The 27,115-nt window shown below is 35.7% G+C and overlaps 2 protein-coding genes across 2 annotated transcripts; one reads left to right on the top strand and one right to left on the bottom strand.

Moving 5' to 3' along the window:
- Nucleotides 1-1,173: 1,173 nt before the first annotated feature.
- On the bottom strand, nt 1,174-9,656 carry LOC129270604 (uncharacterized). The gene is made up of 3 exons (XM_064105964.1): nt 9,380-9,656; nt 4,492-5,505; nt 1,174-2,868 (listed from the first exon to the last, which is right to left on the bottom strand). Exons 2-3 carry the CDS (start codon nt 5,446-5,448, stop codon nt 2,842-2,844), a joined length of 984 nt encoding a protein of 327 aa, XP_063962034.1. The 5' UTR covers nt 5,449-5,505; nt 9,380-9,656; the 3' UTR covers nt 1,174-2,841.
- On the top strand, nt 9,419-26,944 carry LOC129269547 (probable ATP-dependent RNA helicase DDX47). Its single transcript, XM_054907061.2, has 14 exons — nt 9,419-9,653; nt 12,997-13,092; nt 15,456-15,549; nt 16,825-17,013; nt 17,688-17,759; nt 18,142-18,212; nt 18,929-19,048; nt 19,533-19,649; nt 20,077-20,223; nt 21,109-21,185; nt 21,839-21,899; nt 22,381-22,451; nt 23,142-23,271; nt 24,446-26,944. Exons 1-14 carry the CDS (start codon nt 9,582-9,584, stop codon nt 24,566-24,568), a joined length of 1,440 nt encoding a protein of 479 aa, XP_054763036.2. The 5' UTR covers nt 9,419-9,581; the 3' UTR covers nt 24,569-26,944.
- Nucleotides 26,945-27,115: the final 171 nt, after the last annotated feature.

Consider the following 27,115-nt stretch of genomic DNA (forward strand, 5'->3'; position numbering starts at 1 on the left):
GAGAGATATTGGGTGAAAACATGTACTTTTGGCAGGTAAAAGGAGATGAATTATGTGGGCTGAAATAGAATGCTTGCAAATGGAAACAACAAGCTGAATACAAGGTTATGGATTATACCCAGGGCTACATCGAAATATGAATTATATGTAAAGTGGAAATTAGGGCATTTATGCAAGTGCATTTATGTGAATGTTAATGAAAACCCAGTGCTATTTATCATGAAGGGCACAGGGTTTGGAGTTTAATAAGACATGGACCTACTAAGGGTAACGATAGTTTCTTGACGTAAAAGTATCTGTTCACAATAATGACAAAATACACTTTCAAGATCAGCCATTAGTGTTTACAAATAGGGATCAATTTTTATTTTAATAACTCAATGTATGAATATTTTTGGTAGTTACTAATATGTCTTTTGCGTTTCTAAGTTAGTTTAGGGCGATGGCGTGTGTATGTGTTATTGTGTGTGGGGGTAGGAGTGTGTGTTAACATTGGTGCTGAAGTTTATGTTTTCAAGGTTTGTTTATTCGTAACAATGAAGCCTCATGTCTGAAGATATCGGTAAAGTTGGGTCCATGGGAAAGGTATCACACGCACAGATTCGAAAACCCACACCCTCACTCACACACACGCGCATCTTCCCACTGGCCTATGTCCCAAAGCATACACACATCAATCTTCACTCATGATTTTGTGTGTTATCGTATTAACTTTCTTACTTTCTCACTTACTGCTCTCAACCAAAGTCACTTTTGTTCACCTCAGTTCCTTTCTTCTATTTTGACGCATTATTATGATCATGATGATTGAAACTAAACTCTTTATATTTCTACTTTGCATTGTTACTTTGATTTTTTTAATGGAAATAAATAAAACTCAATATTTAAAAAAATACATAATCATATCTGAACTTAATGAACAGATGGGCACGTGGAAAAGAAAACGCACACATACACACACCACCCTCGCGCACACCCACACGAACTCACCCTCATACCCTCTCACACCTTCATACCCGTAAGCTATCATAGAAACAGCACCCTCACACCAAGATTCTTGGGGGTTTTGTCTTCATCTTGGCATAATTATGTTGCACTCATAATTTTTTTCAATTGTCAGCAACATTGATTCAACCGTAAACATTTTCCTCAAACTCTGCAAAGAACATGTGGTAATATGAAATACAAATTTATTTATTATGTGCTTTGCTCTCTGAAGGCTATCACACACATTACAAATATACAATCGGACATAATATTTTTAAACAAGTACTGATCGTCAGTGAAAATAATAGAATATGAGATGTCGCTTTCAGAAGATTGAAAAAGTTATCACAAAGTAGTTTTTAATATAGGAAAAAAATCTAAAAATACTCCTGCAGGAAATTTTCAATCACATTTAAGAAAAGATAGTGATAGCTTGTCCCGAACTTGAATATTTTTGACGGTTGACACCTTGCCCCAGCTGAAATTGAGCCCCCCCCCCAAAAAAAAAAAAAAAAAAAAAAAAAAAAAAAAACTCTCACAATCTCACAATGTCATCCATAAAGGGGACGTTCACCCTGACAAAAGTATATTGTAAAAATGGCAGAAAAAATATTGGCGAAAGTTTGAGGAAAATTCATGAAAAAGAATAAAAAAAGTTATTAGAATTTGATTATTTGATTTGTGACATCATACGCGAGCAGCTTTTTACAAATCGTATGGTGAAAATCAATGAAAATGTCATTTTCTCATAAAATTGAAAATGGTTGATATCGTACCTTCAGTATATCAATACGCAAATTATTTCACACCTGCTTCAAAAAAAAAAAAAATTAAATAAAAAAATAAATTTATGCATTTTATTTTACATAACATATGGGGCAGCTGCCCGTTTATGATGTCAACAACCAAAATCTTGAAATTCTAATAACTTTCTTAATCTTGAATGGATTTTCCTCATACCTTCACCAATATATTTTTTTTTCTGTTTTTCTTTTACAACAAAGTTTTCGTCAGGGTAAACTTAGCCTTTATCATGGTTGAATTTAGATAATATTGACAAATTAGACAACTAATGAATATCAACCAAAAAAGAACAAAGACGATTCAGATTCGTGTGACAAAGTAGCAGAAGATTTTGAGCCTATGAAATATTTCTTGAAGTATTATTCATAGCATGGACATTATGCAAATCAGGTATGAGGACACGACGGACGAATATTATGTTCACTATAACTGCGCGTTTTTTGGTCTTAATCAAAATTTGTGCTTGTGATATTCTACAGATCGACATACAGTTTTGTAGTCAGTTTAATCAACATCAAAGCATATAATTTGATTATGCATCATAAAATCGATCACAATCATGTTCAGCCTCAATAGTTTTGTTCCTTTCCAATATGCTCCAATATCTGTAAATTTTCATCTTCAATGGTGAATATATATTCTATTTACTTTATCCAAATATTTCAAAATTAATTTCTTTGTATGATCGTATTTCGAGAATGCAGAAATGAAATACGTTCAAACAATATCTGCTTACGTCACCGGAGTAATATAAAACAATTTTCATTTGTTTCTTCTACTGTGCACCGTTTAACGAGAAAGACAATAATCAAATACAAAACAAACCATTTTACCAAGCTTTATCCAACTAAATTTTGGACTTAAATGTCTGTGTAAGATGTAAATATCAAAATAGTCTTAACAAAAATACTATAAAGTTTATTATCGTAGTGAAATGTTGAGTGTTTTATTATAGCATTCGTTTTGGCATATACCCCAACATTTTCTTTTCCTTTAAATGATGAGCAGTTTCAGTTTTCACTTCTTCCTTAACGATGAGCGGGAAGTATCCTATAGTGGTAAGGTCTCTTCTTGGTCCTGTACAGAAATAAATTTTTTAAAAGAAAACAAAAAGAGTGAACGATTTAAACCTCGTGACGATAGTAACTTCGTAACAAAACAGTTTTAAATCAATTGTAAATGCAAATGTCCAATCACAATCATTGTTACATGCCCACTTTGTTTAAAACATTGATCAGGAACCAATCAAAGTGGTTCTCTTATATTGCAGTTCATTTCAACCAATCGGTCCTGGGCGTTAGAGCAGCATACGCCAATGTATGTATGACAAGCTATCCAATCTTTTTATATCAGGCTTGGTTTCAGATACTGAAGTCTTGATTGCCATTAACAATACAAAATGACTTTTCTTGATATCAAGAATAATATTATGTAACTTCTGAACGTTTCCATGGCGAAGAAGAAGAGTATAGTGGTTTCACGGTACACCATGTATCTTTCTTGGGGATATGATGGTCCTGAAAAGGACCACCCGAAGTCGACGTTCCGAAAAGTGTGTTCTTGACGCCTTCAGGACAAGGAATTCATGATATCGGGAACCCTATTATATATTATTTTTCACCAAGCAGTAACTTGTAGTACGTCAGTCGGCGTACGCTGCCTAAAACGTTCAGGACCCCATTTCATAAAAAGTTGATATGATAGTCTTACTGGAATGTCAACTACCATGACAACAAGTGAATATCCTGCTTCCTGATTGGCTTTTCCAATGAAGGTTTGCATTCCAGCAAAATTTGGTATCGTAGCAACTTTTTATGGAATTGGGCCCAGGTTTAATCAGTCGCGGAAGCAGGGAGGGGCTCATCCGCTCCGTGTCCCACTTTTTAGAGCCGTTCAAAATAGTAGAAAATGTCGTGTTAACGCAAGGGAAATTTTTTGTGCTTATCGTTGCATAAATAATCTTCATTCGGAAGGGATTTTTTAATCATTATTTCTTCTTTTTTTTTCTTTTTTTTGGGGGGGTCTTGTCTGATTTTTCTCTAAGCAAAAATACCTTCACCTCTGGTAAATCCTGGAACCGCCCCTGGGTGTAAATTAAAGCCCGGTCCTTTGGTACATGGTAAACGAACCATAAACAATCAATGGTTATTCATGCTGTTTTTTATATGGAATCAAGGTATTAATTTGCGGTTTACATCACCTTATCAGAACAATGAATTATTGTCCCTACACAAACAGCTACGAATTCCTCAAAATTTGTTGATAAATTCAAATAAATAGTTTCTATTAAAACTCAATTTCCTTTGTGTCCTCATGTGATAAAAAAAAACCTCGACTCTAACCTCACTAATCTTATTTGTATCTTCATCCATCACTGATATCAACCATTCCAAATTAGCATGATTTTGAATGTTTAATATTCGTTATTCATTCTGTATTTGACTTTTATGATCTGAATCTCTGTGCATGGCCCTGGGAAGCGGGGGTACTGGGGGTCCTACATAATGTAATACACCAGGAAATCGGGTTGCTATGCTCAATGTGTAAAATGTATATATTTGACAAAATGACCTTCATTATTTTGACCGATTTTTCAAAACCAGCAAACACCTCTTCAAAAATCTCTCTAGAAGGCCCCTGTCTCCATGCGTTATTCAGATATATATTATTATGTATAAAGTATTTGGTTGAACTTTAAACCTGTATTGTATAGACCACTGCAGGTTGCACGTTGTCTAAATCACCCTTGCTGAAGCCCTGGCTGACGACACTATCTTCTCCTTCAAGGTGGGATGTCATCGCCTCTTGGTCGTGGTTATAAGCAGTATTAGGTACTATTGTATCTCCACCGTGGACATAGCCAACATTGCCTATCCCGGCTATCTCCCCATCTATGTTCCCTCCAAACTCAAACAACTTCATCTTCTTCGCTTTATAGAAGCAAAGGTAAGCGGTGCTTCCAATGAACACCAACCCTGCGATGATAAAGACAGGGATACCGATTGGTAACAGATTGAAGTTCTCTGGGAAGTTTATAGCCCCCATTATCACGATGGCAAGGCCTATGAAGAACACGGGGGCAGAGATGAGGAAGGCAATTTTGAATGCTGACCAGATGAGTTTATTGGCACCTTGAGAGCTAGCTATGGAATCGTCGTCGTATTCCGCAAGGAGATCGATGTCGTCGGGTAACGCGTTACCAATGTGACGGTCTTGCTTTATCGATTGTGACGATGGTTTCAACTGTTTGTCACCATTTTGATGATGATCATTGGTATCCCCATCTTTGCCTCCATCTAGATCTGATTGTTGCCCTGAATCCGGTAGACTTGGCAAAGATTCTGATTGGTCCAAGTCGGAATCTACTCCTCTCGAGGGCTGATCTTCGTCATCGTTTTCGGATTCGACTTCCTTCAAGCTGGTGTCACTTCCCCTCATCGAGCCGTCATTATCAACAATGTCTTCGCCGCCATCGTCGTCGACGCCACCGTTACCATTCTCATCTTCTAGCACACGATATTCTGCACTAGTCTCGGATAGTGCCTTATCGTCATTTTCGGGTTCTAAATTGTCATCATGCTCCGTGTCTAATTCTGTTAACACCATATCATTGTCATCGTGTAGACGATGTCCATTTTCTTGTATCCCCTCTTCCATTATGCGATTTATTATGGAAGTGTGAATGAAGTTATTACACTATCAACTCCCGGACATCTGCAAGTTTAGGACACAAAAATGAAAACAAACATAAATTATTTGATAACGGTAGTTATGAAAACAACAATGGTAACAATGATATGTTGATAATAATTGGAAACACTCTGAAGTATCTAAACCGGTTTAATTTACACATGTGTAACTCTATTACACCTTAGTGAGACCCCATCTCGAGTATGCGTGCCTTTTATGGCATCTAGGTATCACCAAGAATTATAAATCATTGGAAATGGTACAAAGGCGGATTTATGATAGAAAAGTACAGCAGAGAATTCAGGGTCACAGATAACTGGTTGGAACTCCTTCGATAGACGAAAATAAATCTCTCATTTACTTCTTCAAGATGATACGCGGAGGACTCCGTCTAGATCTAGAAAAAAAAACCGCTTCAAAGAAAGTAACAAGATTGAGACGCTCTCACCCAAAAGGGAAAGTGTTAATTAAAAAATCACTGAAGTCTTCACAACCAAATAACAGTCCCTCCCAAAACCCCAAACTAAAGAATAACACCAGCACTCTCGTCAATCCTGAGTAACACTTAATGGCAGAGGACATCAGGGTAAACTACTACCAGTAAAATTAGTATAAATATAGTATGTCCTAGAAAAAAGAGCCGTGATTCGGTGTAATTTTTCCTATCATGATCATAAACTTGCTTCATGAAATGTACATGAATGGAAAGATATGCTTCTCCTCTTTGATATTTGAGTCGGATTTGAAATAAAGACCCGACGCTCTTTTTAACGGTCAGTTTTTTGCTTATTTCTCACTAAATACACGATTTCTTAAAAATTCCTTTATCAGTTCTTATTCATTTATCCATCCTATCAAATAGTGTAAGTATGAACAAAATCTGTTTTAGTCCAATTCACAGGCGACCAAAGCTGGTACTTATCTTTAAGACCCATCTCAAGGTTCATAATGCCCGCATGACTGAGTTAGAGCAATGGGAAGTGGTGCTACCATTTTTTTTTATTTGCACGAGTAAATTGTGATTTTGAGTGAGTTTGCTGGCTTTTGCTGCGATCTATTCGAAAAACGAATTTCATTACTTGAATATCCATCCGTTTATGAAGCCTTATGCATAAAATGTGAATGGCGCATTGTCGAGAAAAAGTTGCATGAAAACATGCTTAATTTCTACCAATTCTAAGAATCGTTGAAAATCAAGCATTTCGTTTTTCCAACAGAGCAGCAGACAATATGCTAACGGTGAAAATTGTTCAGGTCGGGGAAGGAAAGCCCTTTATTGCTGCGGGCTGGAATAGATGGCCATGGGAATTCAATGTTACAATGCTAATAATGTTGATAATTTTAATCTCAAACTTCTCTCCGTAGTTTCATTCGTCCCTACATTTCATAGGGGAGGCGGAACATGTTTGAAGGGGCAGGGCGAAACAGAAATGAGGTACATCACTTTTTCCATGTGAAGAGGAGAAAGCCAGTTTTGACTCAGAAGGTCGTTTTTCTTTAAGTGGGTCACCCCCCCCCCCCATCCAACATTCTGCTGCCATGCTTTATTTAGTTATTGATCATTTTAAGCATCTTTTACAAGTTTTACAGATAGAATTCAAACATAACATTCAAGCCAACCACAAAATCACACTCGCCGTGCATTCACCGATAACCCATTGTATGCCGCTTTTATGGAAATGCTTGTTTGACATATTATTCGTCCACTAGCCATGAACATGTTTTAAGCAACTTTTTTATATATTCAGATTAAAAAGGGACATTTATACCGTGGTCACATTTGCTCTACGGCGGCCGTACGGCGAGTCGAAAACAGCCGTTTTATTCCTTTTAATTCAAACCACCTACATGTAGTTGGTAAAAAAATGTTAAAACGGCTGTTTTCGACTCGCCGTACGGCCGCCGTAGAGCAAATGTGACCAAGGTATAAATGTCCCTTTTTAATCTGAATATAAACAAAAGTTGCTTAAAACATGTTCGTGGCTATTGGACGAATAATATGTCAAACAAGCATTTCCATAAAAGCGACTGATTTTAGGCATTTATTTAATGAAAAGCAAAGATATCTCACCGATCCACTAATGCGAACTTAAAAGCACGGACATGAAATGCTATAGTATATTAAGACCTCAAAATGAGGCAATCACTTTAAGTAATCATGAAAAAGAAGCATATGTCACTACATAAAACAATAATAACTCGAAGTGCGAGGAAATATATATGGTGTATATTGACTTGAAAACGGGAGGTTTTAGTACAACATGATTATATATCTCGTTAAACAGACTATGCGAGCAACAGGAACAATGAAGACATATAGGCCCTGAGCAAATTATGTTTCATAAAGTTATGAAAAAAATGTATGATTATAAATAATATAACATTATAATGAACAATAATTTTACTTTCCCACTACGTTTCTCTTCCTTTCTCCCTCCTTTTCTCCTTTTCCCCGTATTTTTTTTTTGTGGCCAGCCGATGAGGGGGGGGGGGGGCACACGTGCCCTCCGTAGTTACGCCACTGGACAGCATACAAAAAAGCAGGGTTAGCTGGCTTATATTGTGGTGCTAGCACCACAATTGCGGTGCTAATACCCTTTTTACACACGCTAAAATTTCCTTAACCCCGTACTATAGGTGGGGCTAAATTGCCATTTAGCCCCACCTATAGTACGGGGTTAAGCTTAGCCCACTTTCTTTTTACACAGCATTTTTGCAAATAGTACGGGATTGTTTGGCCCTGCAAAAAAGCAGGGTTATCCCAGCAATTGCGGTGCTAAGAGCGATAGTACGGGGTTAAGATCGCTAGTGTAAAACGAAAGTGGGCTAAGCTTAACCCCGTGCAATTTAGCCCCACCTATAGTACGGGGTTAAGGAAATTTTAGCGTGTGTAAAAAGTGAATGAGCTACCACTAGTCCGGGGTTAGCGAGTTTCGTGTGTGAAAGCGAGCATTCCTTATCCGGGGTTAGCAATAACAATTTGGCATGTGTTAAAAGGAAAAAAAATAGTACGGGGTTATGGATAGTACGGGGTTAGCGATAGTCCGGGGCTAAGAAAATCCTGTGTAAAAAGGGTATTCAGTGTGAAACGAAACCGGGCTAAGGAAAAGTGGGGCTAAGCATGCAATAGCCAATCACAAAATTCGAAATTGCACGTTAATCACGCTCTGTATGGTAAAATCATCAATATTCATGAGCTGTGGGATAGTCCGGGGTTAAGGCGTTAACCCCGGCTAAGCAGATAGTATGGGGTTAAGAAAGACAGTGTGAATAAAAAAAAAGATAGTATGGGGTTAAGGATAGTCCGGGGTGAAGGATAATATGGGGTTAAGAAAATGCAATGTGAAAAGCATATAACATTTTGCTGGTCCCCCCCCCCCTGTCGTGACCCACGGTACGCCACTTATACTGTCGTTATCCCTTGCGTAACTCGAACAATTATGCAAATTAGATATGCAACAAAATTTAGATTGCTGTATACTTGTCGCAATATTCTCCGTGAAATCGTTGCACTCTGAACAACAAGTAAACTAATCAATAATCAATCGGTTCGTCGTCAGGGCATTATTCTTTGTTGCTAGGTTTCTAATCGATTTCTGCGCTCAATGATTACAGTACGGATATCAAGTAATTTGTATTTTATATATATGAAAGAATACCTATACTTGATACAATATCAGGTTTCGAGTTTTTCATACCAAATCGTAATGTCTTCTCAATACAATGTAAACATGGATGCAAAACACCTGCATAGTATAAACCAGCATATTCATACATAGTATAAATCAACATACATGGAATTTACAATATTACTCTTATGATCGCAATCTGTATACTAGTAACATACAGACCCCTCATTATGACGTAATTACCGTAAAACATGTAGGCCTACACTCACCTGCGTCAAGCGAGGCTTAATTTGGACTAGTGATGAGGCGTGTGTGGTAATTTCCGTTATTAAAAATGCGATACAATTTCCATCACTCGAAATCATTGCAAATAGTCTCTGCTGCGTTTCTACATATGTTCTACACCACCTATGTACTGTTCCACATCACGTTGCGTTGTTGTAATGAAATGCAAATATTGTATTGTATTCGATGAAGAAAGTATTTCTCATGCGGTTTACCAACACAAAAGATTCATGTTTGTGTATGAGTTTTAAAGGGAAGGTAATCTTACGTCTAAATCGGGATGTCGAAATTGATTTTTGCATGGATTATTTTTAAAGGAGTTGCATTTAGGAGTTTAGTTGATTGCTATGTTCATACAACATTTTGTATAATGCAATTAATTAAGCATGATTTTATATATATGCCTACGTCAGACATTGAAAGTGTACTAAAATAACCATTATGGAAATGGCGTGGAAGAGATGTCTATACAGCGAGAAATACGCAACTTTACCATACCAAGAGACTGTCTGTTCTGTGGTATACTAGTAGATTGAATAGATAAATATACATGATTTGAATTTATAATGAATAGTTGAGAAATACGACAAAACGCCCCCGTTCCGTTACCCGCAAATTTTCATTGCAGACACACCCCCTAATTCAAAGGCATTTTTGTCCGATCATCATGATTATGTTGACATTTCTGCCGGGGAATTCCAAACTGGATCATTTTTTTCATTGAATACCAAAAAAATGGAAGATATAGATTCGCGATCTGTGATCTGCCAGGATTAGCCTTTATCATTTCTCACAAACGAACGTTATGAGCATCTTTAAACAATTAAGCAAAGGCACCCCTCTTTTAAATAAACACCGTATTTTCACCCTCCTGCTCATTCATCTCCCCCCCCCCCCCCTCTTCCCGAAGCTTATACTTCATTTGCTCAATATGTTGTATTTCGTTATACTATCTACTAAACATTCTAATTCATTCCGTAGTTTGATAAAATAAGATAAGTTGTTCATGTTTATGTTTTTATACATGACATATTCGTTTTCAAATTTACCCTTAGGCGCATTGAGAGTACCCCTTTTATTTTACCACCCTATTAAATATGCAGTTCGATTCTGTGTGTTTCCTTTATTAATGGACGTTCATGGTGTAAAATAAGTGGAGAATATACAAAAGAAATAGGAATTGAAATTGGAAAGAGTGTATAAAAGGGAAATATAACCATAAAGACCGATAACAGTCCTGAAAAAAAAGATAATTTTAGGTAAAAAAAAATCAGCTCAGGCTTCGCGCTCGCATTATTTATTTAGTCCTTACGAAGTACGTATACATCTTGTAGCCTCCCCCCCCTCGCGTATCTAGACGTGGGGCTTGAGGCAATTGACCCACAAAAAAGCTTTACTCTCAAGAAAGAAAGGGGAAAAAAGAAAGAAAGGAAAATAAAAATGGTTATGTCAAGACCTAGATTGAAAAATAGAATTTACTTTAAAAAGTGAATTTTTTCCTCGCTCGAAAGTTTTTTTTTTTAATGAATTTTGACCTTTACGCCATGTCTGGCCCCGAGGCCTATAGTATTGGTGTCAGTCAACCCCCCCCCCCCCCCCACCGTGAAGTCCGATTGGTAAGGTGTCAGGTAAAAATGGTACATAATTATGTACCTCTGCCATTTTTACTCCGAAATGATCGACACCCATGATCGAACCCCGGGATCGAACCTGAACCTATATCATCTCAGCTATATGGTGAAAAGTGAATACTTAGGCCCTATTGGGACTATATTTTTAAGATGGATTTCAACGTATTCTCTCCTACATGCTTTTGAGATTGTCATACATGGCGACGAGCCAGGATCCGATGGCATGTTCCTTTATGGTATATCCCGGTGGTATATATACCTGAGATAATTATTGTCCCATTCAGGAGTTCGAAATAATGAAAGTGTGAATTCCGCTCTCTGTTTTGCATCCTTTTTTCTATTTTTCATATAGAAGAAAAAATTGAAATCCTTGTTTACTTGTTTACCTATTAGGCTTGAAGTATATGCTAAGAACCTTTTATAAATCATGGCAACCACAACATTTGTGGGAAATGCCTAATATTTGAGGGTATATTAATTCATAAAAAAATTGGAAAAAATGAAAAATCCATAGGCCCCCTATTTATTGTTCGAAACAGAAATCAGATATAGAAATCATCCGAAAATTCGACTTGCCCAAACGGTGGGCTCGCGGAGGAGCTCCAGATCGACGTCTATCCCTGAATGTCGTTCATAAACGCCAAACAGGGCCTAGCAGCAATTATTCCGATCTTTATGATGTTTTTTTCTGTCTGACGCGGCCGGGGTTTGAACTCCCGACCTTCCGATTGAGAGGCGGACGCTCTACCAACTGAGCCAATACACCACTGGAAATAGGACCCTACTGGAAATAAGCTTTCGAGCTTTCGTGGGTCATCATGTGCAAGCCTGTTGTTTTAATGCTACTGTATATAATATGTTATGGTGACTTGCCAAATAAAATCAATCAATCAATCACCGGTAGGGCCTATATTAAGTGCTTTTTAAAGTTACTGAAAAAAAAATTAAAGTAAATGTCAAAACTTTCTTGTTGTATAATTTTAGGCCTACATTGATGGATGATATGCTTGTTTATAAATTTAATTTATATATCTGCATGATCTGTATATGATATTACAGATAAGTGGACTAAGCGAGCTCTCTTTATTCTGTCTTCAAAAGTTGTAATTACTGTTACACACAATTACCCCCTGCAATTACCACGTTAACCCATAGAGGTGGATTAACCCAGAGGCGTCGATCATGGGGGGGGGGGGCAGGGGGGGGGGGGCAACCGCCCCACCAATGAAAATATTGGGGGGCAAACATATCGTTTTGCCCCCCCCCCCCAATAATTCCGCATGTGCAAAAAATAAAATAAGATTGTAATGTTACACAGAAATCAGCAAGCGAGATTGAGATACACAACTCGTTCTTCATTTAAAATCGTGCGCAAAATGTCCGGTTTTCAGATTAGAATATAAAAAAATTTCAGCTGGCGCTTCTGTAGCAAAAACCCATACTTTTCAGGATTGAATAGGTGAATAGAATGTCCCGTTTTCAGTTCTATACCTCAAAAGAACTCCCACTTCGATTTGCAGTAATCTTTTGTTGGATATATTTCTTGTTCTCTTTATTAAAAACGTCAATTAAACTTTTTTTTTTTTAGATAAAAATATCAAAATTTTCAGCTCGCGCTTCGCGCTCGCATCTTTTATTTTTTAAATTTTTTTAAATTTAATTTGTTGGTGAGATGTGTGTGTGTGTGTGTGTGTATATATATATATACATGTATGTATATATATATATATATATATATATATATACATATATAATCTATATATATATACATATAGGCATATGTGTGTGTGTGTTTGAGTCTGTTTGTTTTGTGTGATCGAGCGCCTTTGGAAAGTTGATTCATGATTTTGCCCCCCCCCAATCTGAAAAATTGATCGACGCCCCTGGATTAACCCCATGTTAAAAGTTTTGTGTGTGTTTTTTTCAATTCTTTTTTTTTCCTTTTCCATTGGACATTTTTCGCAACGTAGGATTTCCTTTATTCCAAAATGGAAGCCACCACGAGCTCTCCGCCGAGCGAAAAGAAAAAAGAATCGCTGAAAGAAAGTGTTACATTCAAGTCACTTGTAAGTAGAAAATAGTTTTTATTCACATTGAAAATAATCTTAACATAATTTTCTTCTCATATAGTGACAATAATACATATTTCTTCTTAATTTTCCTTCTCTTGAGTGTGCGAATTGTCGAGTAAAACTTTGATGAAGTCCCATCTATTGAAATCCCTGTTTGTGCACTTAGGAGTCGAGGACAATCACTCGTATTCGTACTCGCTTGTCGTATTGAAAAATGATGGTCCCCAAGTCTGCGCACCTAACAGGCGCGGATCCAGGTGGGGGCCGAGCCGGCCCCGGCCCCCCCTATTTTTTTACAACTTGCAGAAAAAGTGTACTCTTTAACTTGATAGAAACTACGAAAAACAGACAGAAAAGTGATGTGTAATTTACAGCCTCTTAACGACCGGCCCGACCCCGAAAGGAAACAAGAAAAAGGTGAGGGGAAGAATTAGAAAATAGACTTTATATCAAAATTTTCGCTCGCACTTCGCGTTTGCATTGCCTGTGTAATGAATCCCATTCAAGAGGATTAAATGACACGTAATATATCCAGTTCTGAAATCAATTTGCACACAATATTTTAGCTCGTACATCAAGCTTTCATTATTTTGTTTGATTTACACAAATTGTTATATCAAAGTTTTCAGCTCGCGCTGCGCGTTCGCATTGTTTAATTTGTGAGATACCTAACCTCTTTGGAAATTCTTTCCAAAATTTGTCAAAATGCTCCTTTATCATGTGAGTATATCAAAAAATTAAGCTCGTGCTTCGCGCTCGCATTTAATTGTTGAGACACACAGCTTGTTCTTTAAATAAAAACCCGCTTATAGACTGTCCAGTTTTCAGGTCGGAATATCAAAAATTTTGAACTCGCGCTTTGCACTCTCATTATTTAATTGGTGATACTTATATCCTCTTCATTAATCACTAAAAACAGTCCTAATTGAGTCCCTTTTCACGTTACTATAATAAAATTTCGGCTCGCGCTTTGCGCTCGCATTGTTTAGTTGGATACTTATCTTTGTTCATGATTATAAAAAATGTTCAGAATCTTCAGTTCTAAGGACATAAAATATCAAAGAATTTTAGCTAACACATCGCGCTCGCATCATATATTAAGACCACATGAGATACCTTATCTTGTTTATAACAATAAAAACTAACATATACTTAAAACTTCAGACTATTGTTAGGACTACCCCCTGAAAAACCAAAAAAAAAAAATCAGATTATAGCGGCCAATCGGGAAAAATGTTGATGAAAATATTTTTCGGCCCCCCCTATTGGCGAAAGCTGGATCCGCCCCTGCCTAACGATTTGAGTTAAGATTTAATGAACTTCTTTTTATTTCACAAAATCTTTCTGTTAATAATGTTCCTTATATTATCATGAGTAAGTGTACCAAATATCTCATTAAAATTTGAAAGAAATATGGGATTTTCTTTGAAAAAACCTCTGGCAGTCATTTTCAATTTCAGATTTAAAAAAAAAATGGTACCCCATGTCTATGCACCCATTCACTTTGCACACGATTCAGGTATTTTGATGAAAAAGGCCGCATTTTGAGGCTTTCACATGAAATGCCCAAAATTCATTATTTTTCCATCATTTTGAGTCAGATTTTTTAATGAATATCTGTCTATGTGGTGCATGTGTAAAGTTTGTGTTTGTTGCATATCTTCTTTTACTAGAATCGCGCAGATACGCGTGTGCGCAGACAAGGGGGACTGCGCAGACTTGGGGGAACTTGCCATACATGTAATTAATAAGAGTCCACAGAAACTCCACATATTCTACATCTAAACTAAAGGGTGTGACTGTAATGTTAAAGGGGTACTCAAGGCTGAAAATAAGGCAGGGCCCACTGCTGAAAATAATTATCTGGCACAACCCATGGAATTTTGCCCAATTGATGAAAGATACGAACACTAAAATAAAAATGTTCACATTGTGCTATGACACTTACCGAAACCATCTGGAGTACCTTCAATTGCTGACTTCCCTTCGCATTTCGTTCAAAAGAAATTGTATTTTTGTCTTGATCTTCTTGTAGATGCCTGTAGGCTTTAGATCAGCGACAAAATCAATTTTTGGCTTAATTTATCCCTTTCTCCAGTTCTCTAAATGAGAATGATGTCGAGATCGAACTTTGACTGTTTTAATTTTATTGCTCATCTGATCTCTTTTGAAATGTTGAGTGGCCAACATATACATATTTAGGGAGGCAAATTGTGTGAAGCACTGTAACATCATGGAAAAGGTGCTATGTACATTGTACAAATCTTCAATAGATTGGATTTGATTGGATGGAGGAATTATGATGAAGTTAAAGGAATATTTCATGTTTTACAAATGTTCTTTGACTGACTTTACAGGGTGTTGTAGATGTGCTCTGTGAGGCTTGTGACAAGCTAAAATGGAAGACACCGTCAAAGATTCAGACAGAGGCACTTCCTGTGGCATTACAAGGTCAGTTATCATAGAGCTAATGACCTGCATTCTGAACTTGCGTTTGATTTAAACTCTGACCAGTCTAAAGTTTTGACTTATCACACTATGGATAGCCATCTGTGACACGAGTCTTGAATGCTAAAGATTGATTTTATCTGCTCATTCAACACTCAAAACATCCATTATAACTTTCTTGGAAATGCACTATAATAACTAAAATAGTTTTCTTTATCATTACAGCATGAGGAAAAAACTAAGCCTTTCGGCCCGTATTCTGAAGTCGGGTTTAAATTAAACTCACGTTTAAAGTTGTGGTTTAAGTATGGATAGCCAATTGTTACATAAATCACTAACAGTAGACATATCATATGTTAACTCATTTGGCTCTCAAATCATTCATAATTGTCTAGGAAGTATAAATAGATGATTGTCTTTATCATCGATGAATCAGGAAAGAGCACAATAAATATAAGAAACATACAACTTCATAAAAATGTTGACACTTATGGCTTCCCATAATTTTAGCACAGAGTTAGACCATGGTCTAAGTTAAACCTGACTTCAGAATACAGGCCATTTTTCTGAATCACATATATGTATTTACATATTATTTATATATGCATTCATGCACTTGGGTGTAATAGGATTCTGTTTGAACCCATAAATACCACAAGAGGCATAATTATGTAACTTTAACAGAACTATGTATCTTCAACATTATTTCACATTGGTTGAATTCACTCACATTAATTGCTTTTGTGACATGTATGATGTCACATAAATGAAAAAAAAAAGATATTACAGTAAAAAGTGATTCCATTCTATCAATTTTCTTTTTGTGTTGATATTTGAAACGATGCACAAAATTTGATGGAAAAAAAAAACGATATTTCAGTAAAAAGTGATTCAATTTGATCAATTTTCTATTAGTGTTGATATTTGAAACGGTGCACAAAATTTGACTGGAAAATTTAAGATAAAGCTTTGGACAAGCTGTGCATCAGTTGTATTCATACTTCTTCATGTATTCAATTTAATTTGAATTGATTTTATGTGATTATTCAAATTTATTTCATTGGATACGGTCTCTGGCTTGATTCAATTTGAATTTAACTAAGTTTGACAATTTGGTGCAGTCGTTCCAGCAAAGACATTTTCAATGAAAACTGGTACCATTTCTATGACAATTTTTTTTTTATATCCAGATTTTATTCAGTTCAATTTCAAATGTTCTCTGATATCAATTAATTTGATTGTTATGTGATGAGATTCAATATTGCTTTGATTCACCAGGTAAAGATGTGATTGGTCTAGCAGAGACAGGGTCCGGGAAGACCGGTGCCTTTGCTTTGCCCATCCTCCAAGCCTTACTGGATACCCCTCAGAGATTGTTTGCTCTCATCATGACTCCAACGAGAGAACTCGCCTATCAGATCTCAGAACAGTTTGAAGCCTTGGGTTCCACCATTGGGGTGTCTTGTGGTAGGTTTATATTTAGTTCTGGGCAATATTTCAATATTATTGAAATTATTCGATATTGAAAAAAAAAATTGATATCTAATAATGATTTTAGGACTATGAATATATATCGCAGTAACACGATATGAGCAAACTATTGTTGATTATGAAATGTTTATCACTATTTGTTGACCACAAATGCTGCTCTATTTTGCTTTATACTAACTCATATTTTCGATACCTAAGTGCCTGCTTTTTATGACCAATGAAAGCCTTACATTCATTTTCCTCTTCCCTGCTTTCACGGAATGGCAGGTCATAATATACACTTAATTAGAGTGAAAGATTAAGATTTAATAGAAAACCAGGGGGCCATTTCATAAAGCTGTTTGTAAGTTAAGAGCAACTTTAAGAACGGATGGTTATCCTTTCTTGTGGTAAATGATATTCACCATTAAATGTTCATTGGTGATTATTTAGCGTGTAAGAAAGGTTCACCAGTCGTTCTTAAAGTAGCTCTTAACTTAATACGAACAGCTTTATGAAACACCCACCAGGCATGTAATTTGCATTTGAATAAATATTGATTCAGTGGCTTATGGAACACAAATAATTTTGAAATATTGCTCTTTAAGATTCCTTAATTTGTCTCTTATTTTGAATGAATTTGTGATGTTTTTGTATCTGTTTGTCTGTAGTGGTAATTGTCGGAGGTATTGATATGATGACACAAGCACTTCAGTTGGCTAAGAAACCCCATGTTGTCATTGGTAAGTAATACAATAACAGAGTTCTTGTATTGTATTTAATCTGTGCATGTGTCAGTAATGAAAAATGCAGTATTGAAGCCTGTCTAAAGCTTTGGTAAAGGATGTGAATTTTACTCTTTTTAGTAGCGAACATTCCAATCTTGTGTAGAAGTAGTAGTAGTAGCTATTAATTTTTTCTTTCAATCATTCAAATTAAAATTTAAATATTTTTGCAACATAAAAGCATCTCTACGATTATATCAATTTTTATAATTCTTATGAAAGTATAGCTCATGCAACCTAATAGCATTTAACTTTATTTGATTAGTGTGAAACAAAATCGTATCTATTTATATGCAAAAAACATTTAATTTAATGCATGTTTTTTTTCTTTACTGTACAGCTACACCAGGTCGTCTAGTAGACCATCTGGAGAACACAAAAGGTTTCAATCTTAGAGGTCTTAAATACTTGGTAAGGAACTAACACAGAATGCATATCATCTTTATCTGATTATTAGCTCTGTAATGCTATAGATGCATTAAATTACTTAAAGTAATATGGACTTCAATTTTCATGAACCCAGACTTTGTTAAAAGCATTGGAAAAATTTTTAATAGCAAGACATCTTTGGGGAAAGCAAACCTGGTGTACCTTCGGCCAAGCCTGCTTGGCTTTGGGAAACTGTCAGGCCATGGATAAGCGAGGTGACTTCACCATAGGGCAATTCCTAGAGGAATTAAATCCTAGTGGTGTCAAATTCCCCATGAAAACAGAGAATAATGTGCCTTTAACTATATTCGTACATATTACAATATGTGTAATTGTGATAGGTTCTTTAAGATTTGACTTTGTTGCACTCAGGGTAAAAAATTTACCTTGCATGTAGGTAAACTGAATGTTATGGTACTGGATGATATTTTTGATCTATGGATCATGGATGGAGGAGGGATGGTTGGATGGGTGGATGGATGGGTGGGTGGGTGGGTGGATGGATGGATGGGTGGGTGGAGGAATGGGACGGGATGGGACAGGATTGACAAACATGTTCAAGTCTGAATTGATAGATGAATGACTGAATGAATGAGTAAATTAATAAATGAGTGAATGGATGGGTGGACAGACAGATAAGTAAATGAATGAATAAAAAATAGACATCATTGCCATGTCATTATCATTAATAATTGCAGGTAATGGATGAAGCTGATCGAATTCTTAATATGGATTTTGAGGCTGAGATTGACAAGATACTCAAGGTCATTCCAAAGCAGAGAAGAACTTATCTATACTCGGCTACCATGACAAAGAAGGTTTGTACAGTCATTTCTTATATTTTATTGCAGCAAAGTATAACCACATAGACGGACTTGTTCGGAATATGAGGTTAGATACGGGTACTGCAAATAAATAGGTCTTTTTGTTTTTAATCATCACTTCCTGTAGACCTTGTGATAAGGACCATGGCTGCCAAGTGTGGTTTATTTAATGATAATAATAATAATAGGCAACACTTATATAGCACTTAAGTGCTGCATACTATTAGAACTACTATTCTGATCAAGCTCCCAACCTTTCAAGGAATTTCTTCCTACCAGGTACCCTTTTTACCACACCTGGGTAAAGGGTGGCAAATATAGATAAACACCTTGCCACACCTTGATGTGAGTACTCTGTTGGGATTTGAACCTCAGACCTTGTGGTTCAAAGTCAATTAAGTGAAATGATCCGACTCTCCTTGGCCTGTATCCAATCACGTTTCAATGAAGATATGTTTTGATCTATTAAACCTGACAGGTTGCAAAGCTTCAGAGGGCTTCACTTCAGGATCCTGTCAAAGTTGAAGTCTCAACAAAATACCAGACAGTTGATAAGCTCCAGCAGAGCTATATATTCATCCCAGCAAAGTACAAGGTATATATGATGGAGCATTTAACCTAGTTTATTGAATTTTTAGGCATGAGTGTTTGTACTTACAGTATGTGAAAATGCATTGTTTGATAACTAAATTAGAAAAAAAGCTATGTACAGAATAGGGAGTTTGAGGTGTATTAAAAGGACACAGACTAGAGTTTTATGCATATTCACAGCTATTTTGTAAGAAAAATACTCGACTGACAAGCGTTGAAAATGCATAAACCTTGCATTGCTGTGTTTTGAAGTCTATAAGCTTTCTATTGATAAATGATTTGTCAATTTAACTGTTGTGTCTGTTCGGGGTCTTTAAATAAGTAACTGATGGAATGCAATTTGGTATTGTTACAGTAGACACTGATAGCTGTATAGACCCCTGTTCAAGTGATGTCATAAGTCAGTGTATTATTTGTTTTATATCATGCAGGATTGCTATCTTGTGTCTGTCTTGAATGAGCTAGCTGGGAACTCATTCATGGTTTTCTGTAGTACTTGTAACAACACTCAGCGAGTAGCGTTGCTTCTCAGGAATCTAGGTCTCACAGCTATACCACTTCATGGACAAATGAGCCAGGTATGTATGGCAAGGAAAATTTAATAGGAAGCATTCTGTTGTGGAAATATGTATGTTTTCTGGATTATATAATTTGTAAATGATATATTTCATGTTATTTGTTTACTTCGATTACTAATGATCACAATATGTCATGTTTCATACTTCTTCAAATAAACATCTTGTATAATTTTACACACAATATATACAAGATAATGATGGCATGCATGGTTAATAGATGAGGCTGCTTAAAAAGCTTGAGCTTGTAGACTGCAGCCTCCTATGGAAAACATTTCTTATACATAATGTAGACCAATTGGTAATCGTTGTCATTACCTGGCCATGACCTTTTTTCTAACAGTCTTTCACTAAGGTTTATTATCCATTTTCAGTACAGTTTATTTTATTTTCCATAATTGGCATCGTACAAACATTCAGTTCTATGATTCCGTTGCGCGTTGTCTCTAGTTGAGTGACCTTGTCCAAAGTGCGGCTAGTGCGGATGGATATGGTGGTGAAGGGAATAAATGTCAATAAAAGTAGCAAAATGTTGAATTCCTAGACAAAATATTTTTGGAGAGGTAGTATTCCGATATTCCACCAAGCAAATGCTGCAGATCTTGGAAGTAAACAATATGGTACAGCGAAGCAAACCAAAAAATATGTCTTACACCATTGCGTCCATGTTTCTAACTTGTACTCCTGTATATTCATCATACCATTATAACCCTACTTTTCAGTACATTTCTCTATGACAGAATTGAAAAGAAATTGATCAAATAATAAAAAAGCAGGCAACTAGTAATCTTTGCAATAAACGTATGGGAATAAGACAATGTATTCAATTTGTTTGTTTTTTTCTGGAAAATGTTGAGGCAAATATATTTTTTTATATCTTTCTTACAGTCCAAACGGCTTGGTACGCTCAACAAGTTCAAATCAAAGAGCAGATCGATCCTGATAGCAACTGATGTAGCAAGCAGGTAATATGGCAGATCTTATGATCCCTTTGGTCTGAACAATACTCATATCTAAGGAAAAAAGAAAATTCTAAAATAATTGTGTGTGTTACAGTTTTCGATTAAGGCTACTCCGTAGGTTTCAAATCTTTTCTATTTTGAAATTAGAACCGGTATTAGAATTGTTTTTTAAATTTTAGTGAATTGATCTCTAAACTCATATGTGGGCGCCTCATGGTCTAGTGGTTCTGACTCTCGCCTTTCAAACAGAGGGTCGTGGGTTCGAATCCTAGCCATGGCGTGTTTTCCTTCAGCAAGAAATTTATCCGCACTGTGCTGCACTCGACCCAGGTGAGGTGAATGGGTACCCGGCAGGATTATTTCCTTTAATGCACTGAGCATCTGTGATGGTAGCTCGAGCTAAAGCCGGGGTGATAATAGCAGCGCTTTCTATCCTCAGGCAAAAAGCGCTTTATAAATCCAGCTATTATTATTATTATTAAACTAGTAATTAATTAGGATGGTATCAGTATCTTATAACCATAATTGACAGATGAATGAAACTGGACTAGGGGCAATGAAATCCAATATCATTTTGCTGCTACAATTTATAGTACTTTTTATATTCGAATTCTATGATTTTATATAGTAATGATTGATTTTCTTTTTTCTTGCAGAGGACTTGACATACCCCATGTAGACTGTGTTATTAACTTTGACATTCCAACTCATTCAAAGGTAAGTGTCAAGTTCATGTAGATGAAGAGGGTTTTGAGTGTGATGTCAATTGATTGCAGCATTTTATCTGCACCTCTGTCTAACATTGTCCATCTTGGGTGATCTTTCTCTTATTACTGATATTTGTTAATCTGTACATTTATTTTATAATTGGACAATTTGTATTAAAAAGGTCATATGGATCTGCTCTCGACATGTTTTCCTGCAATTCTTTAAATGTTCCAGGACCTCTTAGGAAAACAACAAATTGTTGAAAGAGCCAGCCACCCTTATAGAATAAAACAAATAAATGAATGAATAAATAGATAGATAAAAATAGATAAATAGACAAATGAATGAATAAATAAATAAATAAATGAATAAATAAATTGATTATTAATAGATTAATAAATAAATAAATAAGTAAATAAATAAAGTATGTGTACTAAATTTGTTCCATTAAAAGAGACAAGGAAACTCTTTTACATGTCTTTTTCATCAGGATTATATTCACCGAGTTGGTAGGACGGCTAGAGCAGGAAGAGCAGGCAAGGCTATCACCTTTGTTACACAGTGAGTATTTAATTATAAATCTGTAAGAATTCATTAAAAAACATTGATTTTGATAAGAAAGTAATTTTTTGAAGCATCAAAAGAAACTCGTGTTCAATTAGGAAATAAAGCATAAGTCCCAAAATCAAACATAAAGGGGAATTTCAAGAAAAGTGAGTTGCATCGGAATGCAGATCACCTATTAAAAATATGCATGTAATCAAAGGAGTTGTGTTTGAGGCAAGTTTCTTCTTTAGACAAAATTACTTTACTCACCTACCCCCCCCCCCCCCCGGCCTCCCACTCCTCTACCCCCTCCAAAAAAAGAGACAATTGCAGAAAGCTGCAAACTTTTGACTTTTGCAAGGTTCACTTACACGTATATGCAAAGACTGGGTACTTTTCTATCATCACTAGCTTCACAAAGTAGTCCTTTCAATTAAAATGTCTGAGATCGTTATTGACATCGCCAGGATATTTTCTTGTTTAAATGTTTTCACTTAAAAATGTGTTTATATATATTTTTATGTAATGCTATATTCTTTTATATCATGTTATTGAACACAGGAATGAATTCAATTTAAAAAAAAACCTCAAGATCCACTTGTATATTTAATTGTTGATTAGGGTCTGTGACTGCCAAGTAACACAGTAATGGTATCATATTTAGTAAGAAATACATTAGGATGTGTCTGTTCTTGGTTGTCATAGATACGATGTTGAACTGTACCAGAGGATAGAACAGCTGATTGGCAAGAAGCTTCCTCTATTTAAGATGGAGGAAGAGGAGGTTATGATGCTGATGGAGAGAGTGACCGAGGCTCAGAGATATGCTAAGATGGTATGTAGTCGTTCATACCATAGGCCCGTATTCTGAAGTCAGGTTTATCTTAGACCACGGTCTAACTCTGTGCTAAAGAGTAAAAAACTCTGTTCTCTTTACATTGTATATCTTTTATATTTACTATTTTGTTTCCATTTGCTTTCATAATGAAGAAAAAAAGTGTCAGTTATCATTCCCAGCTGTTATAAATGTTATGAGTGTCATGTGAGTTAATAAATTGAACATGTACTTTTAGAGATTTGTGCCCCAATCAGCTATCCATAATTAACCCACAACTTTAAACTCGGGTTTAATTTAAACCCGAGTTCTAAATACGGGCCATTGAGTTTAATTGATATTCCTATACCTGGTACTCGCCACCAGGGGAAAAAAATACACTTGGGCTTGGAGTGATTTCACCACCAAAGTGCCTAACAGAGCCCAGAATCCCACATTCCATACATTGTTAAAGCTTATCCAATGTTGAAGATTTGGGAAGTAGATTGTAAAGAGTTCCTCCTGAATTTTTTTTTAAATGTGCATGCTCACTAGCAAAACCAGGAGTGTAATATTATGAAAGTTACATGTACAACAAATCAATTATAAACATTTGCTAAATTTCTATTTTTAAGTAGAATTATATTATAAAAAAATAAAAAGTAGCTTCCCATGAAAAGGTCATAGTTCTGGCTTGAACATAAGTGCCAGTTGTGGTAACACTGTAGAAATGAGTTCAAACAGAATCCAGTAAAATCACCACCTAAATGATTATATGTATGTATATAAAGTATGCACTAAATAATTCTGGAGGAAAATGTGCATGTGCTGAAAAATTGACAAGACAGGCACGGTATTCCAGCCAGATGTTGGCTCTTTTTCTAAAAAATAATAGTACACCGTCCCCACATATGCTTATTTGTGTTGGTGATGTGAACATTTTTCAGCTTGGATTTCATGATTTCACATGGTAAAAATTCTGTAAATGAACTAGATCTAGATTAATCTTGACATGGTGATGATTGACCTTGATTTTAAGGACTTTTCTCATGAAATTTTTATTTGATGCAACAACGGGTAATTACCTTTAGACCTGGAGAATGCTGCTGAATATATATCAATATTACCTTTTATGAAGTTAATAAACTGATTGATGATATTAAGATTATGTTAAATTCTTTTGTTTGCATAACAGGAGATGAAAGATTCTGATGAGAAGAAGAAAGGTCGCAGCAGAGGTCACGATACAATGGAAGATAGCGAAGAGTTCACAGGGGTCAGGAAACGTATGAAGGTCAAACACAAGGGCCGGAGGTGAAAGTCAGACACAAGGTCAAATGCAGAGCTTCAGAAAAATGTATTGAACTTCAGCAAATAAAGCCAACATGTAGGAACTTGCTTCAAATTGACATATTCATGCCATGGTCCATAGAGCATATATGAAGGAAGATCCAAGCTTGATCCTTTTATGTCCTTGGAGAGCATTTCATCAATATTTTTCATCTGAAAAGTTGTACTGCAAGATCTGACAACTTTCTTTCATTTTAATTGGCTGGGAAGCAAAATGTGGATGGTAACTGTTGGATAAAACATACTTTTTTATCAGATAAAGCATCCAACCAGTATTTTCATTAAATGCTCCACATAATATCACTATCATGTCATCTTGTTTCAATACAAATGATTTTCTCCTGATATTTTCAGTTGATAAACTGCATCCTGTATTTGAGATACATGTAAGTCCAAAATTTAGTGTTCAGTATGAAAGATGTAGACAGTACAGGATCATAGAATTACAGCAGTCTGTATTTCGTAAGATTTGAAGGCCCACCCTAATGAATCTCTAGACATTTGCTCATATTATTTGTCACACTCTACCCAGGTGTAGTAAATGGGTAACCGGTAGGAAGAAATTCCTTGAAAGCATGAACGCCTGATCACAGTCGCACACTTTTATTGTCAAAGTCTGCATGAAAATTGTAGAAACACAAACTATCATAACTTTCTTTTACTATTTATAATATTTTACTTGTTTTGCTTGTTAATGTCATTTTGATTGAGGGGAAGTCAATCATGTGTAAGAGATAATATCTTTAGAAATTACATGCATACATGTACCATCTGCATCTGATAGTCATAACATGTTTTTTTTTTTTTTTTTTTTTTTTTTTTTTACTTGTGCCTGTCCGGTGATTTTTTGGGGAAAGGCCTGTGCTTGACCAGTAAAATAAAGAATTGTGAAATAAATTTAGTGTCACCAATGAAAATATCAAAATAAATTCAAGCAAGAAAATTGAAGAAGTTTGCCTTCTAATCTTATTTCCATACTCCTTGTTTGAGTAAAGGCCTGAAATTTCATATCATACTTATATAATGAATTTAAGTCCAGAAAAATTTAATTAATATTCAGTCTTTCATGACACTGAATTTCGTATGTATTTCATTATTCAGTGCCCTGACTGATGCTGGTAGTCACTGGTTGACCGGTCAGTTCGACTCGGCCCTAACATCTGACCAACTACTTGTAAATTGTTTTATTATATATGATGGACATACTTTGTAACATAACATAGAATATTTGTAAACTTTTAACGGGGATTTCAAAATGGTAGCATAGGGAATGTAATGTAGGGTAAAGACAAAAGGTTACTGAAATGTCATCTTTTTGTTACTTGCACAACATATCCACACACACACACATATGCTAGGAATTTATCAATAGCATTTAATATCACTTTGAAAAGTATTGGCATCACCATCCTCTCACTTATACCCCTTATCAACGCAAATAGTATCATGATGTCTTGATGGGCTCATAATATGTTTCAAGTCTCAATGACCAAGTAAACCAGGTAAAAAAACAAGTATTGCAAAGTTTTGCCTACTAGTAATTTCACTTAACTGTTGTATGCAAATGATAGAGTCCACAATGTCACATATTTACTATCTCTTTTGTATTGCATATGAATTACAGAATATTTCAATTTTGACACATTTTGCATTCAACAGATTACAACAATGACAACTCCACATGTTCAGAGAGTAATCAACTTTGTTGCACATGGGGGGGGGAGCTATATGTCATAAAATCATTTATGCAAATTAAGATAAGTTTTTTTATAGATAATTGTATGATGATGATGAAAATAAGAATAATGATGATGATAATGATGATAAAAATTATTACACGTATCAGACATCTGAGCTGGTAATTTACAAAACCGTATTGCCCTAGATTGTCTTAACTTCGGGAAGGGATAGGTATATTGCTTGTATTTTGCTCGGTCTATACACGCATTGTTTGCGGGAATGACTGATGGAATCCGATGACCGGGGTAATAATATATCTGTAAAGCGCTTAGACATGTCGTTCCGATGTATTAAGCGCTATATAAAAGCGGATTATTATTATTGTTATTATTATTGACTTTGCTTGCAGAGACGATGCAAAATGTACCTTTGTATTTTCCCTGGTCTCACATCCGGGCATTTGAGGATGCGTAGAAAGAGATACGTTTCATAATGATCCACGCAGCAACTATATATGTCATAATAAAGACAACACTGGATCCGGGCGCTGGATATGCGTCCCTAGGGACGCAATATTATAATTATAAGTATGTTATAATGGTAAAGTGCAGAGCCTGTCCCCTGGTATAAACATGACACAGTAAAACCATATTCTTGAAAGAAATATCTCCATTTTCATGATTTTTGCTCTAGATGTCGGATTTGGATGATAATATAAATATTGACTGGCTCTTCTTTCGGGGAACATCAATATATTGCCCTTAAAAGAACCATATTGCCCTCGTCTAAAGACTCTGGCTAATATGATTCTTTTGTGGGCAATATATTTGATATT

The sequence above is a fragment of the Lytechinus pictus genome, chromosome 10 (assembly GCF_037042905.1).
Source record: "Lytechinus pictus isolate F3 Inbred chromosome 10, Lp3.0, whole genome shotgun sequence".
Lineage (NCBI taxonomy): Eukaryota > Metazoa > Echinodermata > Echinoidea > Temnopleuroida > Toxopneustidae > Lytechinus > Lytechinus pictus.

Coding starts and splice junctions, on each gene's coding strand:
- LOC129269547 (XM_054907061.2), top strand. CDS start 9,582: ATGAAGAAAGTATTTCTCATGCGGTTTACCAACACAAAAGATTCATGT. Junction 17,760..18,141: donor GAAACCCCATGTTGTCATTG/GTAAGTAATACA, acceptor TTTACTGTACAG/CTACACCAGGTCGTCTAGTA. Junction 19,049..19,532: donor CGGCTACCATGACAAAGAAG/GTTTGTACAGTC, acceptor TAAACCTGACAG/GTTGCAAAGCTTCAGAGGGC.
- LOC129270604 (XM_064105964.1), bottom strand. CDS start 5,448: ATGGAAGAGGGGATACAAGAAAATGGACATCGTCTACACGATGACAAT. Junction 2,869..4,491: donor CAGTGGTCTATACAATACAG/GTTTAAAGTTCA, acceptor ATTTCTGTACAG/GACCAAGAAGAGACCTTACC.